Here is a 17,353-nt window from a genome sequence, read left to right as displayed (position 1 = left end):
TAGCAAGGATTTTCAAAAAAAATTACTGCTCAACAAAATATGACGTCATAAGGCCCTTTTTTGATACACTTTTCAAAATATCAGTTCCATTTTTTTTTCCAAATTTCATGCTACAGTTTACGAAAAATTATGGGACGGTTCCCGGCAGAGGACTGGGACTAGTTGTGCATGCGCTTTCTCATTGAAGTGATGCCAGGTTTCCATTGAAAAAGTTACATCATAGAACCATCCATGCAACATTTTTTGAAGACCTCTTTACTAATTGTTTCCTTAGCAACCATTGTCTTCCTGTAGTTAAATGCCGCCTCCCTTAAGGTGGGGATACACGTGAATTTGAAGGGCAATTTAAGAGGTTTAAAGAAGGGATAGAAAAAAGAAAATTATTTTTGGAACACTAACAGACACTTTCCCCCAAAACGAGAGCACACCAGGTTGGTAGGGGACTGTTAGGGTATCCATATATCAATTTTTAACTTCAAATTTTAATTTTCAAACTACATCAAATCTTAACTATTTCTTATTTCTCCAAATTTTACTACTCGTTTGAAATAATATATATACCGAAAAATCACCAAAAAATTACAAAACACGACAAAACATTCATTTGTGTTTTAACCATAGGGTTTTTGAATTGCTTGAAACGCGAACGAGATATTTTCATTAAACCGATTTAAGCGAAATGAAAACGGCTTTCAGGTGTACCCCCGCCTTATGGAAGCGATTGAACATAGTGAGGTTGCTTTCCATGTCAGCTGAGACTATAATGGCTGATTACTTTTTTTTTAGATTTACTGCATTTTTCCGCTGATTTTCCACATTTTAGAAGATGGAAATAACACTAAACATGAACACCGATCAACACCAATTTAACGAAAATTGTCATCGAATTGCTGCGTGTAGGCTCATAAATTGCTAGCTTTGCGCATTCTTTGTAAGGGAAACTATCGTATTCGCATTCTTTTAGCGTTTTCGTGTAAATGGGTGAATACGATTTGAATGCGCTAAGTGTGGACGCGTATTCGTTTGAAAGTAGAGGAAAAGGTCTCCATTAAAAAAAAAAAAAAAAAACATCCGGATATGTGTGGAAGGGGCCTAAATGACCCACTAATACTGGCTGCATAAACGTTATATTTAATAATTAATTTTTTTTGTCTTTTTGGTTATGTTCTACTTTAGAGCGAAGAAAAGATCGGTAAGATTTTTTGATTTCTTGGTGAAGCAAAGAGTTAGATTACATGAGCTTTTTCAACCCCGATAACTGCCCCCATGAACGAGGATGGACGTAAACCGGAAGTGAACATTTCACATGCCAGGACAGATGTGTCTCCCACATTTTTACGCTAATCGTCTCTAATATTTGAAATATACTTAGCAACATAAATGTGGTAGTGTCAAGGCAAGTTGCTGTCCTGTTGCCGTCCGGTTGCCGTCCGGTTGCCGTCCACTTCTCTAAAACGTTGCGTGCTTCAGCTCCCTAGTATCGTCTGGTGTCCATAGGTGGCGCTTTGTGGGTCGCAAGGGATCTGTTCTCCACCTTCACTTACTTTCTTTGCGCTTAGTTTCTTTCTGTTTTAAAAACCAACTAATGCAGTTTCAACCACCAGCAAACAGATTCTCTATGGATAAGAATGTAAATGCCGAGAAATGTTATTTCGTGGCTGTTTTTCTCGACAGCATACCTCTTGCTTTGCATTACTGCCATCGTTGTCTTTGTTTGGTTGTTTGCTTTAATTGGAAAACTCTTATCTCCTCTTGAATTTTTCAACTAAAAACCCTGATCTGCTTCGCTTGCATCGCTGTATAATCGATCCGTTTCTGTTGCGACTACTACCCCCAATTAACTACTAAATAAGTACAATTATCAACAACAGATTCAGTAATAACCAAATCATAGGTAATTAATGACTGATTAAGCAATGAATGCACTCCTTACTTTATGACGCCTTCCACAGTCGATTTTGCTAGCCATTTCATCTGTGCACAAAATTTGCTCTTCAATCGTTTTGCAAATCCACAAAATGCGTTGTAAATGGTAATTAATTTAACAGGAAGAGAATATTGCAATACAATTTGGAATATTATTTTACTGCAATAGTATTTGGAGCACTGTTACGCGACAATGGTAAGATTATCTGGTGATTGCATATTTTTCTTTTAGACGAACAGAGGAACGACACGGAGCTGTAAAGGGGTCTCTAGTTGTTACAGTAAGTTGACAAGGCAAATCGCTTCTAAAAAGACAAAAGGATTGATTCTTTTAAGGAGTTCAACTCTTGCTGTGTAGGAGGGGACAAAGTGCCGCGACTTGCATTTATCTGATCTCCCTTCTATCCCTGTTAACATTAGAAAACTTCAATCGAAATCTTATGCGAAATTTCGCTACGTATTCCTAACCCTTACATCACTGATTACAAGACAAAAAAAGCCTAGGTTTGCAGAACTGAGAGACATTCAATTCAGAAAGAAACAATTTTTTGTTGTTTCCCACCGATCTGAAAGCTGTGACAAGAATATATGGCCGTTGTTTGCTCCTATTCGTGGGCTCCTGCCATAAATAAATTTAAAATTAGGAATTTTTAAGCGATTACCTCGTTAGTCTTGTGGATGTCAGCGATATGCCTTCCTCTAACGGTCTGGTTCTGCACAGTTTGAGTCGTCTATGGGCCTTTGTGAACTACCAGCGAGCAACCTAATATGCTGGCTGTCATGTTCGCACTTATCTGGACAATTTGAGCAATCGTCTCTTCTAGACTCGTGAAGAATTCAAGTGACTTCAACGGGATTCGAACATCTACGACCTCTGCGATGCCGTTGCAGTGCTCTATCAACTGAGCTATGAAGTCACCCTGTTGGGAGCAGGCCAAGTTGTTGGGCTCATGTGATCCCGTAAAAAGACTCATTAGGGCCATTTATACGTGAGAAAATAAGACAGGTCTTATGTAAGATGCGAACTGCTCGTATAAATGGTACAAAAAAAGCGTTCGCGTCTTATTTTAGACGGCTACTTACATAAGACGCGTCTTATCTTGGAACAGAATTTTCGGCTGTTCTTATTTTGCCCGCGTTTTAAATAAGACGTGAACTTCCTCGTATAAATGGTTTTGCGTCGTAAATAAGACGTGAACTTTAAGTGCGCATGCCTGTCACATAAGTGATGACAACAACGACATGGTCATATTGTTGACTAGTCACCCAGGCTAACCCTAGTCAGGCTCAAGAACACCAACAAAACAGAGAAACACTTGAACTTTGGTGGAGGAGTAAGAGTTCCTTTTCATCCATTACCGCGAACTGGCAATCGCGGAACAACTTGATAACTGCGTGACAAGCGACCGGTGTAAGTTATTTTTTTGTGTTTGTTCAATTGAATTGAAAGGCTTTTCAATTCGCAACTTTACGGATGAAAAGTACAAAGGTGTTTACTGTGAATTAACAGTTATCCTTCGAGGGTGTGCTAGATTTATAATGATAAATAACCAAATAAGATGCGAACTATCTATACGAGATGTTTGCGTCTTATGTAGGACGCGAACGTATAAATGGTACAGTTCGCGTCCTGTTTAAGCGGCGTCTTAGCTAAGACGCGTCTTATTTTCTCCCGTATAAATTACCCCAATGAGTGATATAAATGCATATATTTGAATAGCGGGTTTTTCCCTGTCGGTCAAAAATGTTCAAAATTTGATAAGAGTGAGTAAGGGGCGCCTAGTAAAAATTGAATTTTCGGCTTGACTGCAGAATACCAGGCCATTCCAAATTTTATTTTTGGTAAAAGTGATAAATTCTCTCAGGGCAAAATGATAACATTTTACGGGGATCAGCATTACGTTTGATGTATATTAGTTGTTGGCAATCATTAAGCAGATACCGTTCTTCCACATTATAGAACATAGGTGCAGAAGTTGAAACGGACACTGACTACAGCAATATTAATACAGTTTCCCAACCTCAATACATGGAGTTGAGAGAAATAACAGATTCTGAAATGCATGAATATTCTTCTCTCCATCCTGGAACTCGATCCTGGGAAGTTTCGAGACAAAGCGTAATCATTGACAAAGTGATTGGCCAGGGATCCTTTGGACAAGTTGCACAAGGAAGAGCTTCACAACTGCCATGGATGGAAGGAACAATAACCGTGGCTATAAAAATGCTTAAAGGTGCCCAATGTAGCCAATCCTTATTTTACCCATTAACCCTTTAAAGAGGTCCCCATTGACCAGTAAGATCGTATGGCGTTACACAGAGTAAAATGTGTAGGTCACACGATCAGTGAAAAAACAAAGATTGATTATTTCGCCACAAATTGACTACGTTTAAGGACTTGTCTCCTAAGATAGAACCAGATCAACCTTCCACCAACAGGACAAATGAAAAAAAAAATTGATAGAAAGTGGAACGACGTCACTCCATAACGACCAAGGGCATCCCAGATGGGCGTTCGGTTTGAAGGCACGTCTTTCCATGCTAGGCTGACATTTTTTCTTCGGGTCACGAGATCATTCGGAGAAGTGTCTTTTTTTTTGATCGACGAGCATAACTGAAAAGACTGAAAATGCTAAAGAAAGCCTGACTTTTCCATGGAAAATCATACAAGCTAAACTGCATCGTCAATAATGAAAATGATGCTGCTGATGATGATGATGATAATAATAGTAATAGTAATAGTAATAGTAATAGTAATAGTAATAGTAATAGTAATAGTAATAGTAATAGTAATAGTAATAGTAATAGTAATAGTAATAGTAATAGTAATAGTAATAGTAATAGTAATAGTAATAGTAATAGTAATAGTAATAGTAATAGTAATAGTAATAGTAATAGTAATAGTAATAATAATAATAATAGAGCGAGTTTCAATCGAGTGTCGTAAAACCAAAACCAAAGTAACAACTTTGGCCAATCAAAAAGGACGGAGACAATCCAGTAAACCAATCAAGACTCGAAGTAATTACACGTAGCCGACACAAAGCGCGGGAAAATGTGCACGCGCAAGCCACGATTGGTTTTGGTTTCACTTCCGATTGGTTGAAAAAATGGCGCGAGAACTTTCAACCAATCACTGAGTGAAGTAAATGCAAAACCAAAGCAATTCGCTAATTACTTTCGACACTCAATTGAAAACCGCTCTAATTATAATAATAATAATATTATTATTATTATCATTATTATCCTATGAAAATAAATAGTAATCGTAACTTATGCCCCGTTCACACCAATATTAGCCATGTTTTAAAGACGTTAAGTTAAACACGGTTTCAAAGTATTTTCTTTTTAAATGATGTATACTGATTTCTGTCGACTTAAAAAAGCATGGATTGAAACTCACCTGAATCTCATGTAAAACTCAGTCCTACATTTTTCTGACTGATTTTCACTTTGTTAAACCCAGTTTAATTAACAGTCGCACCAGCAAAGGCTCGATCTCCAAGAGTTGGCAGTGTTTTCACTGTCAGAGGCTGAGGCATACACTTATTATTAGATCTCAGACTGTACCTAGAAGCAGGCTTCAATAATGTTAATTCACGTATGTATTCTGGGGCGGCCCCAAGAACGACTTTGTATACAATTAAGGTTAATTTTAAAGTCGATTCTATGTCTAATGTTCAACCAGTGAAGTTTAGTTAAAAGGCACGTGATGTGACAATATTTAGGTGCTTTCAATCTGGCAGCTGGGGCTGTGTTTTGCACGCGTTGCAGCTAAGTGATAGGACAATTGGGGAACCCATACAGTAGCGAATTACAATAGCCCAGGCGACTAGTCACAAGTGCATGTATTTGAGTCTCCGTAATTTCTTGGTTTAAAAAGGTTCTAATACAGTTTATGTTGTGAAGATAAAATAAACTAGCTTTACATATTAACGTAATATGCGGACTCACGGTAAAATTACTGTCGAACCATTCACCTAAATTTCTCTTGGGCTCACTACTAGAAGAAATCACAGAGTCTCCTAGACTATCTAGACTATCAACTACCCTTTCTCCAGCTGAGCACGAGTGCCAATAAGAATTAACTTAGTCTTATCATCATTGACCTTAATTAAGCTTGTCTTTGATCATCCACCTCCGCCTATCCCGTATACACGCCTTCATCGCGGCGGCGGCCAAACGTTGATAAGCACGATTCACCTGCTGCACAAGATCATCTGCTGCGCCTACTCAATTGTATTATTCGTTTTCTTTGAAACGTGTAGCAAACGCTCAAGAGATGGAAAAGAAGGACTTAATGTCGGAACTTGAAGTGATGAAGACGCTGAAACCTCATCCACATGTTATCAAGTTACTGGGATGCGTCACTATATCTGGTAACAGTGATTTATACTCTTCCTATTCAGATATAACTTAGAATATGTACAAGTACAAGGAAAGGTTACGTTTATACAAATGTTGGCCGTGTAGCACTTACATTTTAAACAGAGTTAATTGAATAGAGTGTAATGTAAAGTGCTCGATTTCTATCCCATATGAACCACGTGAGCGTTAGCCCTACTGATGGAAATGGGCCCACACAAGGACACAAGCCCATTGTGTGGGTCCATTTCCATCAGTAGTGCTAACGCTCACGTGGTTCATATGGGATAAAAATCGAGCACTTCACATTACACTCTATTCAGATAACTTAGAATATGTTCACTTTCACCATGCTGACAGCTTCCTGTAAAATCACTTAGAAGATTGTTTCTCAAAATAGAGGTGTTCCATTCAAAGACTATTGTATTTTTTCAGTATAATCCTTTAAAGTTCTTATGTCCAGAAATGCACTTAAATACATAGATCCTGGGTTATGCATCAGTCAATCCAGCAGTGCCCATCCCCTTTCCTTCCCCCCCCCCCCCCCCCCCTGGCTAACCTCCGGGCAAATTCCCCGGGGTGGGGACACGTAATCTATATAAATGCCCCGGGGTGGGGACGAAGAAAGAGGGCAAATGCTCCGCCTCCGAGATAGTCGCCTTCCAATAGGCGCCTGTATTCGCAGGCTACTTTGTCTGTCAACAATCAAGACATCTTAAATGATCTTTCATCGCATTGTACGCTCGTAAGATCTGTCTTGAAGACCGCATCATTTGAATTCGCAACCCTTCAGTGTTTCATATAACTCCGCTTTCATGAATTTAAAAATTGCTAGGCTAGTTTTGAATGTGAAATGCGAACTAGTCGTGTTTACGCAGTCTTCACGTCAGTGATTGTTTTGTGATATTAGTTCACCTTGTCGCTTTTATATATTCATATGCTTACAAGTATAAATGAAGAAATACCTAAAATTGAGAAAACATACCTTTAAAAAACATCCACAAGTTTTTCGAGTCCGTGACGGACAAGCCAGTAAACCCTTCCATGTTAATTCGAAAACACGTGTGTCAAATGCCCGGGGGTCGCCACGGGGTAGGCTAATGCCCAGCCCCCGGGCGGCGATAAAATTGCGAATGCCCCACCCCCGGGACTGACAACTTCAGCAAATGCCCCGCGGTTGCCAGGGGGGAGGGGGGATGGGCACCGCTGGAATTGATTGATGCATTATTTATGTCATTTGCGTTCGATTAAAAACACAGGCGATTGTGTTTTGCATAACTGCTTTCGCTTCGGACTTTCATGGGCAACAAAAATAATAGATCGTTGAAAATCTTTTTTAACCAAATTTTCCACAGTTTTAAGTTCAAATATGAAATTTCGTCCATAAGAGATTAATTTGATGATCTTCAGCGATTTTCAACGCGAATAAGACGGCCACGAAGTAGTTCGTGGCATTTAAAAAACATGTGCTCAAAATACTGGCTCGTTCGCAAATGTTTATCTTTATCACTAACATCAATTCTTCGATGTTGTTTTCCAGCTACCGTTCTAAAATTGCTTGAATTTTTGAATTTTTCTCGCATAATTTGGCAGAGGTTTTTCCAGACAGTCCCTAAAAAGCAATGTTTGTTTGCACATACCAGCCACATGAAGTCCTTCACTGAGGCGGTCACTCTGTTACTCCTTAAGAGGGCTGTTGTAAATGACCTACTGACTAAAACTTGATGGATAATTGGCTTGTTTTATTCACAATTAACACGCCAAATTTGGAGAAAACCGGAAGTAACACAATTTTTTCCTGACAGTTTTTGTTTTACGGGTCTATTTACAATACATACTTAATTGACCACTCCCCATAGGGGCTTTTCAGGACCAATGAAACACAACGAAACGACGGAACAGAACAACAACAACAACAAATGTTAAGAATCCCAACTGGCCGGAGGCAAACCAGTTGGCTATTTACAACGAGTGGCCAGAGCGGGTCTTGAACCCGGGATCTCCCTATCTCAAGGTAAGCGCCCTAACCACTGAGCCACACTGCCTCCTTCCACGGAGCCACACTGCCTTCCTTCTATTTGCGCCCAGAGGCCGTGCGGAGACCGGAAATGGGTTATTCTTACAACCCAATCGAAACCAAGTACCTGGTCATCGGTAAAAAAAAAAAATAATGCTGACCACGATGAGCGATGAGCTCTAAACTTGAGCCTGCAATGTGGTCACGCGATACTGGTTAGCAGATGTAAATTAGCTGGATATGGCCGCCTCGATGGACTCTAAACTTAAGGCCGCGATATGGTCCCGTGATACTGGTCACATTGGCATACGTGGAGGGGTGAACGGTCGTACGGCGACCAAGTCCAAATTCATAGGTAACATTTTTTTCTTACCCATGGTCCGCTATTAGACACACGACCGATTTTGATATCCATCTCAAAGTGTCCCTTCAAGTCTGTAGCATTTGCTGCCCATTTCCAGCATAAAGTAAGTATAAGGGTGGGCGTTATTTTTTGCGAGGGTAACTTCACTGGAGGACTGGAGTTTTTTTTTTCTTTTTTTGTTTTTTGGGGGGGGGGGAGGGGAACACTTTATGACGTTCATTGTCTTTATTCCCAGACGCAAGCTTTGAGCAAGGGGACACTTGGTGACGCTTATCAAAATCGTCATGCCTCTAATTCTGTACATTTCTGGACATATCTGATTAAATGACCACAATTGATGTTTTCCACTGAAATATCCTGAATTTTATCTTGGTATGAATCCATGTAGACATTATGATTTCGTTAATTCTACATTCCTTTGTATGTCTTTACCTTAAAAGATCCCATACTTGTTATCATCGAATATGTCCCGTTCGGTGATCTCCTGGGCTACCTGAGAAAGAGCCGAGGATTAAATGACACTTACTTCAAGGACCCGGATGTTAAACCGGAAACAAATCTGAGTTCATTGCAGTTAATGAAGATCTCCTGGCAAATAGCTGATGGCATGAGTTATTTGTCTTCAAGAAATGTGAGTAATGAAAGTGAGATATAGGATAGCCTCAAATTTTTGAACTGTGGACCGTGAAAATTTTGAACCAGTTAAGTTAAGCAGGCGCAAAAAAAAAAAAAACCCTACGAAAAATTATACTTGAACTGGACTCAAACCTAGAACTCATGACCATGGGATTGTACAGCACAGCTCTACCATTTTAGCTATCAAGCTATTTGGGAACTGGTCACTTGAGAGTTCGTACTTTATCCTGTAAGTACGAATTAAATGAATGGCAGTGAAATGGATGAAAATGAATATATTTTGAGCTTTGGACTGTGAACACTCCGTCAATCTCCTTCCCAGAGCCCACGTGTTTTTAGTCAGCGCCAGGACACACTGACCAAAGGACACGTGGGCTCTGGGAACGAGATTGAGAGAGATTGCGTACGAAAATTTTCTATCTATCTATCTATCTATCTATCTATCTATCTATCTATCTATCTATCTATCTATCTATCTATCTATCTATCTATCTATCTATCTATCTATCTATCTATCTTCCAGTACGCATTTCCGATCTTTCTTCCAGTACCGGGCGGTTAAAAAAATACTGAAGAAAACAATTTGATAAATAAAGGAATAAGTAGATAGATAAAAAGATATGAGAATAAGTAAATAAATACCAAATATATAGGTAGAACAAAGAACTATTAAGGCAGCTGTCAGACAATAGTTCTGGCGAGATCTGATAGGATGATGGGTAAGAAGGTATGGGAAGATATGAATGTTGATGAGTGTAGCCCTGCGTTCTTATAACAGGGCGGAGCAGACGACAGCATTCAATCGCTAAAAGGCTATGAGTAATCATGTACAACGACAATAGCCGAGTATCACAGCGCCAAGGGAGCGCCAACCAAGCTTGGATAACATATCACTAACACTATCCTGGGGATTAAAGCGGGAAAGCACCCATCTAGCTGTACGCCACTGAACCATCTCAACTTTATGGGAGCCATTCTTCTCTACCCCGCACCTTGAGTCCAAATCCTGGAACAGAACTCTACATCTGGACGAACCAGACTGAAGTATGCTCGTTCCTTGCACTTTAGTAGTGATTTACCAACATGCAAGATCCACTTCAGGTCACTAGACAATTCCATAGCGAGATATCGTGGTTTGAATTCCATGAGTCAGTCTTTCTTCCATGCTTGTAGCCTGTCCAGGTCTGATTGCTATTGCCTGCACTGGCCTTGTGAATGAATTATCGAATGCATGACCGTATCGTCTGCAAATAGGTGAACAGTAGAGTTCACATATTCTGGTAAGTCATATATGTGAGCCAGGAATGGAGTAGGGGCAATCACGGAGCCCTAAGGGACACCGGAATGATCTGGAAGGAGCTCCATCGATTACAACGCTCGGTTGGAGGCCGTTAAGGAAACAAGCAACCCATAATAAGGTTTTAATTCTTACTCCATAAAACTCTAGCTTGGATATGAGTTTCTTGTGGCAGACCTTGTCGAAGGCCTTGGAGAAGTCCGTAATAATAAGGTCTGTCTGTGATCTTGCGTTGAGATTACCTTGAAGAGTTGGTGTAAGTTCAAGTAACTCGGTCTCACAAGATCCACTATGCCTAAAGCCGTGTTGTAGGCGATAGAATATGTTATATATACCTCTCAAAATGTCATGTCAGCTTACTGGTGACAATATACTCTTATAACTTACTGCATGTGCAGGTCACAGTTGGACATTGTATGTCATCTTTCTTGTATATTGGTGTGATCATTCCCCTTTTCCAGTCATCAGGTTTAGAATGACTTTTAAGAGAGGCTGAGAAAAATTACTGTGAGAACAGGTGCTATAGACAGAGCAAGTTCTTTCACCACTCTTGATCTCAAGCCGTCCGCGCCAGTAGACTTATGTGGTTTTAAACTTTCTAAAAGCTTTCTAATGCCCACGAAGCTGATGTCAATGTCGGGCATGTCTGGATAGGATAAGGGCTGCAGGTGTTGAATGGGAGACAGGAGTCCCCAGCTCTGGGAGTAAATACAAAGTAAAAAAGTGGCATTCAGTAAATTAGCTTTCTCCAATGCACCGGTCACAGTGACTGCACTTTCAAGGGAGGTACACCAGTTATGTCTGATTTTGCATGCTTGATGGACGACCAAAACCGTTTACTGGCTTTCGGGGTATCAGTAGCATCCAAATAACGCCAGTAAGCAGATCTCAGTTTTCTCTGCACCACATAGTTGGTCTTCTTATACCACCGATCCTTTTTAGCATGTGGGATGTCTCTCTTCTCATCAACTGTTTAATTGCTGGTGTTACATAGGGAAAACCATTTCTCCTCTTAGAAAGTTTGCAAGGGCCGTACTTGCTAATACTTTTTTCCAGCTTACACTTAAAGGAATCCCATAGCAGATTTACTGACGGTGGCATGTTGTGTCCGCTGCAGCTGATCTTGCAAATAAAGCATTGTCTGTGTTTATATAATCCATCCCAATATGTTTTGTCATAAAGTAATATTCTCCATGGATTTTGCTTGAGTAGAAAGGGCCTCGATATAACAATATCATGGTGACCCCTGCCCGGAATGACTTCAGCTTTATTTACAAGTGAGTGATTGTTCGTAAAGAACAGGTCCAGGATAATGTTGTTATCCCTTGTAGGTGTCATTACCATTTGTGTAAGGCCACAATCATCCAAAACGTCCATCAGTCTTGATGTCAAACTTGGGAATGTGCAATTTGGCTAGAGGACTTTGATCTTCCAGTCGAATCCTGGGAGGTTTAGGTCTCCAGAAATTACCCACTTGGAGTACAGACTGTTCAAATTTTACTAGGCTGATCTCATTGCCTTCATCAGGGTTGTAATAGACGTATAGAGCGGTTTTATATGACGTCAAGGCGGCCATGTTGGTGTTTCAAAACTAATCCTCTGGAATTAAAACTGTATTTTTAGGAAAATATGTTCTTTTGTTTCAGTAATTCAGTATGGCTGCTGGTCCCGTGAGTGAACACACACCGTACGTTCTTAAGCCAACGGTCTGTTTCCAACGAACGTTCCCTAGAACACACAAATCAATGGAAACTGCTATGAACACACCACCCCCTGTGGTGTTTTTTTTCCTGATGACACCATGTAGGAGAAAATTTTACCACTTACTACATCACGAGTGAGCCAGGACTCTGTGCATATAATTATGTCAGGATGTGTAGCTTCCAAAAGATTACTAAACTCAGCCTTTTTTGTTGATTTAAACTGAGTAATCGAAGTGGGCGACAAAGCTTTCTCTGTCCATTACTTGTGCTGTTGTTAACACAAGGGGATGAGGTGGCCAATGGAGTAGGGCTTTTAGTTGGAGTTTGTCCAACGGGGCCATTTGAAGTTGAGAGAGCTTCAAACATGTTTGTCAGGTCCAGATTGTGGTAAGAAAATAATGTCGAATAATTTGGACAGTTGCATGAGCATAATGGCCACACCAATGTTATTAAGAGCGGAGAGAGTCAGGGAGCCGATCGACGGACATGTAGCGTGAAACCACCGAAGATCGCAAAGGGCACAGTTAAATGTTGAACAAGGTCCTGGATTAGTTGAAATGTCACCACACATAAGCAGAAGCCCCTAGAGGAGTTTGTAGCCGGAGAGTTGAGACACCATGTTGGAATGTACTCGGCTAATACGAGTGACAAAACGGCGAACGATAGCTTCACCATTTAAGGAAGATACGGTGTTATAATACGCTTCCAAGCTCCATTTAGTATCCCTAAGCTGAAGAGGAACGAAGAACGACGACTTGAAGTGAAAAAGAACTGCAAATTGCAAGAAAATTACGGAAGCAACAAAATTTGTTGACGCATGATCACCGCAGTTGAGAGAGCTCCAGATGCGCAGTTGCAAAGGAAAATGCTATGGAGAAGGGCTTGGTGAGAGCTTAATAGTTCATAGCTATGCGAGCGCATTGCATATTTTTCCTTCCATTCCATAGCATTCTAGCATAATCAGGTAAAGGAGCTATATATTACTTAGTTCGATACTATTTGAATTACATCGATCGTTCTAACCAATACTAGCTAAACGCACTGAGTCTCATTGACACTTCACCAGCCTTGCAGAATCTTACGCTGATTTCGTAACTCTGTTTATCGAAGACCATTTAATTTATAAGTCATCAAAAAAGCAATATCTTTGTGATTGTCTCTTTGCAGACGATTGAACTTTGGTACAAAATTGAGGTTGAACCGATCACTTCCCTCGCCGTAGTTTAAATAACCATTTAATCGTTAAATTAGGCATTTTCTTTATAGATCATTCACCGAGACCTTGCGGCTCGAAATGTTTTGGTCGGAGAAGGAGAAACATGCAAAGTGACAGACTTTGGAATGGCCAGGGACGTTCATGTGGAAAGTGTTTATGAAAAGAAGTCAAAGGTATGAATCCATAGCCCTTCACTAAACCTACTAGAACTGAGGTCTTGCAAAACCAAAAAAAAAAAAAAAGAACGAAAAAAAAAACCTCTTAAGTATTTAAAAAGATAACCTCTAAAGGTTGTCAAGAAAAAGGCAACATTCGCACAAGTATGACTACATGCATTCCCAGAAAGAATTTCGGCCCGGAATTCGCCTTAATTAAAATTTATTTTCCGGCCAATGGAAAACGCGCAAAACCGACCCTCGCAAAAGAATGTTTTTTTGTTTTTTGTTTCATTGTTTTTTTGTTTTTTTCTCAAAAAGTAGTATTTAAGGTTAGGGCGAAAGCAATACATCATTTTGAAGTTAAGAAAATAAGCTTTCCAAAAATGCATAACTTACTTACAGAGAGCTAAAACATAGAGCAAAAAGAAAGTAAAAAGCCACGAGTCAAAAATAACACGAAAATCAGTTTAACACACGAATTTGGTCATTTTAACTCTGATTACAAATTTTTGGATGGTAAGTAAAGATTTTTGTAATTTCTATCAGCTTTTTTGGTCCCAAATGTGACGGAAAGCTGACCAGGCACTAATATTTACGACTATTTTACGTAATTAGATTAGCGATCAATGCGTAATATGATAATAGAGATTTGTGTGTCAAATTTGCGACCCGTTACTAAGCAACCAGACAGATCATTTTACAGACAACTTACATCGGTTGCCCAAAAACCACCCAAATTACCAATTTTCGACGTTACATTTATCCCAGAGGATAAAATAATACTCTGGACATGTAGGTAGGGTAAATACAGGTGCCGTTACGCGGGGCACTTTTACCGCGGTAAATGACTTTCACTATGTATTGTACTGTATTTAGTGCATTGTTACCGACATTTCCCAAGGTAAATTTGCCGTGGTCAAAAAGAAAAAGATCAGACGAAGCGCCCATGACATTTAATGTGGTAAGTTGGAAAGGTGCTTTGATGCCCGAGGTACAAGAGCCAATCACGATGTTGATGAAGTTGTGATTCAGTTTCCCACCAATGAATTGCGTGACATTTTTTTTACCTCAGGAATCTTCGTAACGCGTGACCGCTGGTTAACACGGAATACGAAAACCCAAGTGTGAGGCACGGCCGGATAATTTACCATGGTGCGTCTAACCGCACCTAATCTAAGATTAGGAGCGAAAAGAAGCGAATATTTTCTGGGGTTTTGCGGTAGCAACGCCACCTGGTGAAACCTAACGCGAAGGACGCGTTGAAAATATTCTCAGCGATTTCAAGGCTTGAAATTCCATCAAATGAACTCAGATCCTTTTCTTTATCCTTTCCGATGTCTTTGGTGTTATTTTTTGGCTGAAAACCTTTAGTAAAGCCGCTCCGTGACCGAAACAAGATTTCACCAGACGGGCAACTCTAGGCAAGTCCAAATGACCTGAACTAGAATACCCTTCATGTAGGCGAGAGATTTTCAGGGAAACTGGGGCCATATGACCCCAGTAAACACGCCAGACTTTTCAGCAATCGATAGAAATGTTAGAATTCTACAAATCGTATAAGAAAGATTCCTGCAGGACTCATTTCAAGGGCCTGGTCGCCAAATGAGTTTTAATGGGGAAGGGATTTTTTAATATTTTATTTTTGGAAACATGAGACCAAAAACTTAATAGTTTTTGTTTTGATCTTTCCAACTACAATCGTGGTGAAATGTTATTTGGACACCTTCGATAATGCACGCAACATTCGGTGCAATTAAAGATGTATCTTATATTTTACATTATTCCCCTCATAGCGGTCTCGCAAGTGCCACTCTACGTATGCCACCCCAAGCAATGATGGAACCAACTACTGCTTTTCAGAATGTTTTCGGGTTTAAAATCAGCAGTAAAAACCGCTTGTGCTTAATTAACCTCGTTTTTTTTTTAAAGGGTTCTAGGATTGTGGGATTAACATATGAAGTGATTAGAAGATTATGAATATCAAAAAGAACTTTAAACCAGTTTTCCCTTTGAATCCTTTCAACTTAAATGTCATCGGGTCTGGGTTATTCTGCAGGGGCGAATCCCAGTGAAGTGGACAGCTTTTGAAGCTCTTATGTATGGTCGATATACAAGCAAGAGTGATGTGTAAGTAGCAATATTAATCGGTGTGGTTTATTTTTCACTGGCCTTAGGTTGAGTAAACCAATGTTCAGTCACATGACTTCCTTAACCAATACAAGCAATGCCTGAATTACGTCAATGTTTTTCCTTCACTTAGTATCACAGTCTGAAAAGAAGTGAGGACTAACTAAATGAACTCTTTATTAACTGATATCTTTTATAATGCAGCTGGAGTTTTGGAGTGGTACTTTACGAGATCTTCACTATTGGTAGGCCTCGCATATTTTTCATAAACTGATAAACAGTTTTCGAATTACAGTTTTCCTGCACTTGTAAAATATTTTAATTCCTAAAAGATGTATGTTGTTTCTTTCTCCTTCAATTAAGGTGGATCACCCTATCCGAGGATAAACGGGCGAAAGATTATGGAGTTACTCAATGAGGGCTACCGGATGCCTAAACCAAATCATGTAGCGGAGACACTGTAAGATTCAATAATTTCTTACGATTTGGTGTTTAAGATCAAGTAGATCTCCTTACCTCCCTTTTCACAATAATGAAGAGGATGATCTTGACAATAAGTGCAGTGATGGCAACCATCATGAAAATCATGATGGTAACAAGGTTGTGACTATGTTGGTGACGAGTTCGAGCATGGACGACGAAAATAAACTCTTCTGGGGGTGGAGCCTTTTTAAACGTAGGAGGCGTGAACGTTGTGGAGGTTAGGGAGAAAATCGAAAATTTGTTTCAAGTGCTCATGTCACCCACTTAACCTTAAGTTTGCTAATTTCCCATCAGTAGGTACTTTAAGATTTACGACGGCAAACGGCGTCACCTGAAAGTATAACTTCGCTTTATCATAACTTTTTCGCGATTTGTCCGTTTCCTTCATGTCCTACAATATGGGCGAAGCATCCTAAAAAATTGGAACGAGAGGTTTCCGAGTGAAAATAGAGAATGAAAGATTTCCTGTTGCATGCTCACAGTGTCGTCAAAACTTCCAAATTGGTGACGGATTTTACGTCGCCGTTATGCAGAGTACCGAAAAGATATATGCTAAAGTCCGTGCTGCACGTGCAGCACGGTTACTTATGGTCTTTTAACCAATGATATCTTACTTTTGTGGCGTTATTGCCATCGCTGTCGTCGTTTCTTAAGCTCCCTATTGTCATGACGATAAAGGCAAAGAAATGTATCTAAATGTAAAATTCACGTCCGGGGTGTCTTGATTGTTTGTGCCGATACAACATGCTGCTGGAGCTCTTTTAATTATTTGCTGACATAAGTTTGCATTTTGCATCACTTTTATGTTCTTTATCTCAGGGGCTGATTGCTATTTTCCTACAAATAATTCTACCTTTTCCGTGTAAATGTAGCCCTCTTTATATCTTGCGAGAATACCCGACTGATAAATGAACGTCGTCGTGAATACTCGAGGAATGATAATGGCTATTCCTATTTGTACAGGTACCAACTTATGCTAAACTGCTGGCAGCAGGAACCCCACGATCGCCCAACGTTTAAACAGCTTCGACGCGAGCTTAAACTGATGGAAAACCAACACA

The 17,353-nt window shown here is 39.9% G+C and overlaps 1 protein-coding gene across 2 annotated transcripts in view; it reads left to right on the top strand.

The window, feature by feature from the left end:
- LOC137982335 (uncharacterized) overlaps nucleotides 1-17,353 on the top strand; it is a 53,255-nt gene that overhangs the window by 33,265 nt on the left and 2,637 nt on the right. For both annotated transcript variants that reach the window (XM_068829418.1, XM_068829419.1), the window contains 10 exons: nucleotides 1,177-1,192; nucleotides 2,159-2,207; nucleotides 3,887-4,160; nucleotides 6,195-6,305; nucleotides 9,113-9,303; nucleotides 13,575-13,697; nucleotides 15,739-15,809; nucleotides 16,014-16,054; nucleotides 16,173-16,269; nucleotides 17,256-17,353. The exon at nucleotides 17,256-17,353 is cut by the window's right edge and continues 2 nt beyond it. In XM_068829418.1, the coding sequence (XP_068685519.1) occupies nucleotides 1,177-1,192; nucleotides 2,159-2,207; nucleotides 3,887-4,160; nucleotides 6,195-6,305; nucleotides 9,113-9,303; nucleotides 13,575-13,697; nucleotides 15,739-15,809; nucleotides 16,014-16,054; nucleotides 16,173-16,269; nucleotides 17,256-17,353 (1,071 nt within the window). The remainder of the gene's footprint in view (nucleotides 1-1,176; nucleotides 1,193-2,158; nucleotides 2,208-3,886; nucleotides 4,161-6,194; nucleotides 6,306-9,112; nucleotides 9,304-13,574; nucleotides 13,698-15,738; nucleotides 15,810-16,013; nucleotides 16,055-16,172; nucleotides 16,270-17,255) is intronic.

Source organism: Montipora foliosa, chromosome 13 (assembly GCF_036669935.1).
Source record: "Montipora foliosa isolate CH-2021 chromosome 13, ASM3666993v2, whole genome shotgun sequence".
Lineage (NCBI taxonomy): Eukaryota > Metazoa > Cnidaria > Anthozoa > Scleractinia > Acroporidae > Montipora > Montipora foliosa.
This window is presented reverse-complemented; position numbering and strand designations above follow the sequence as displayed.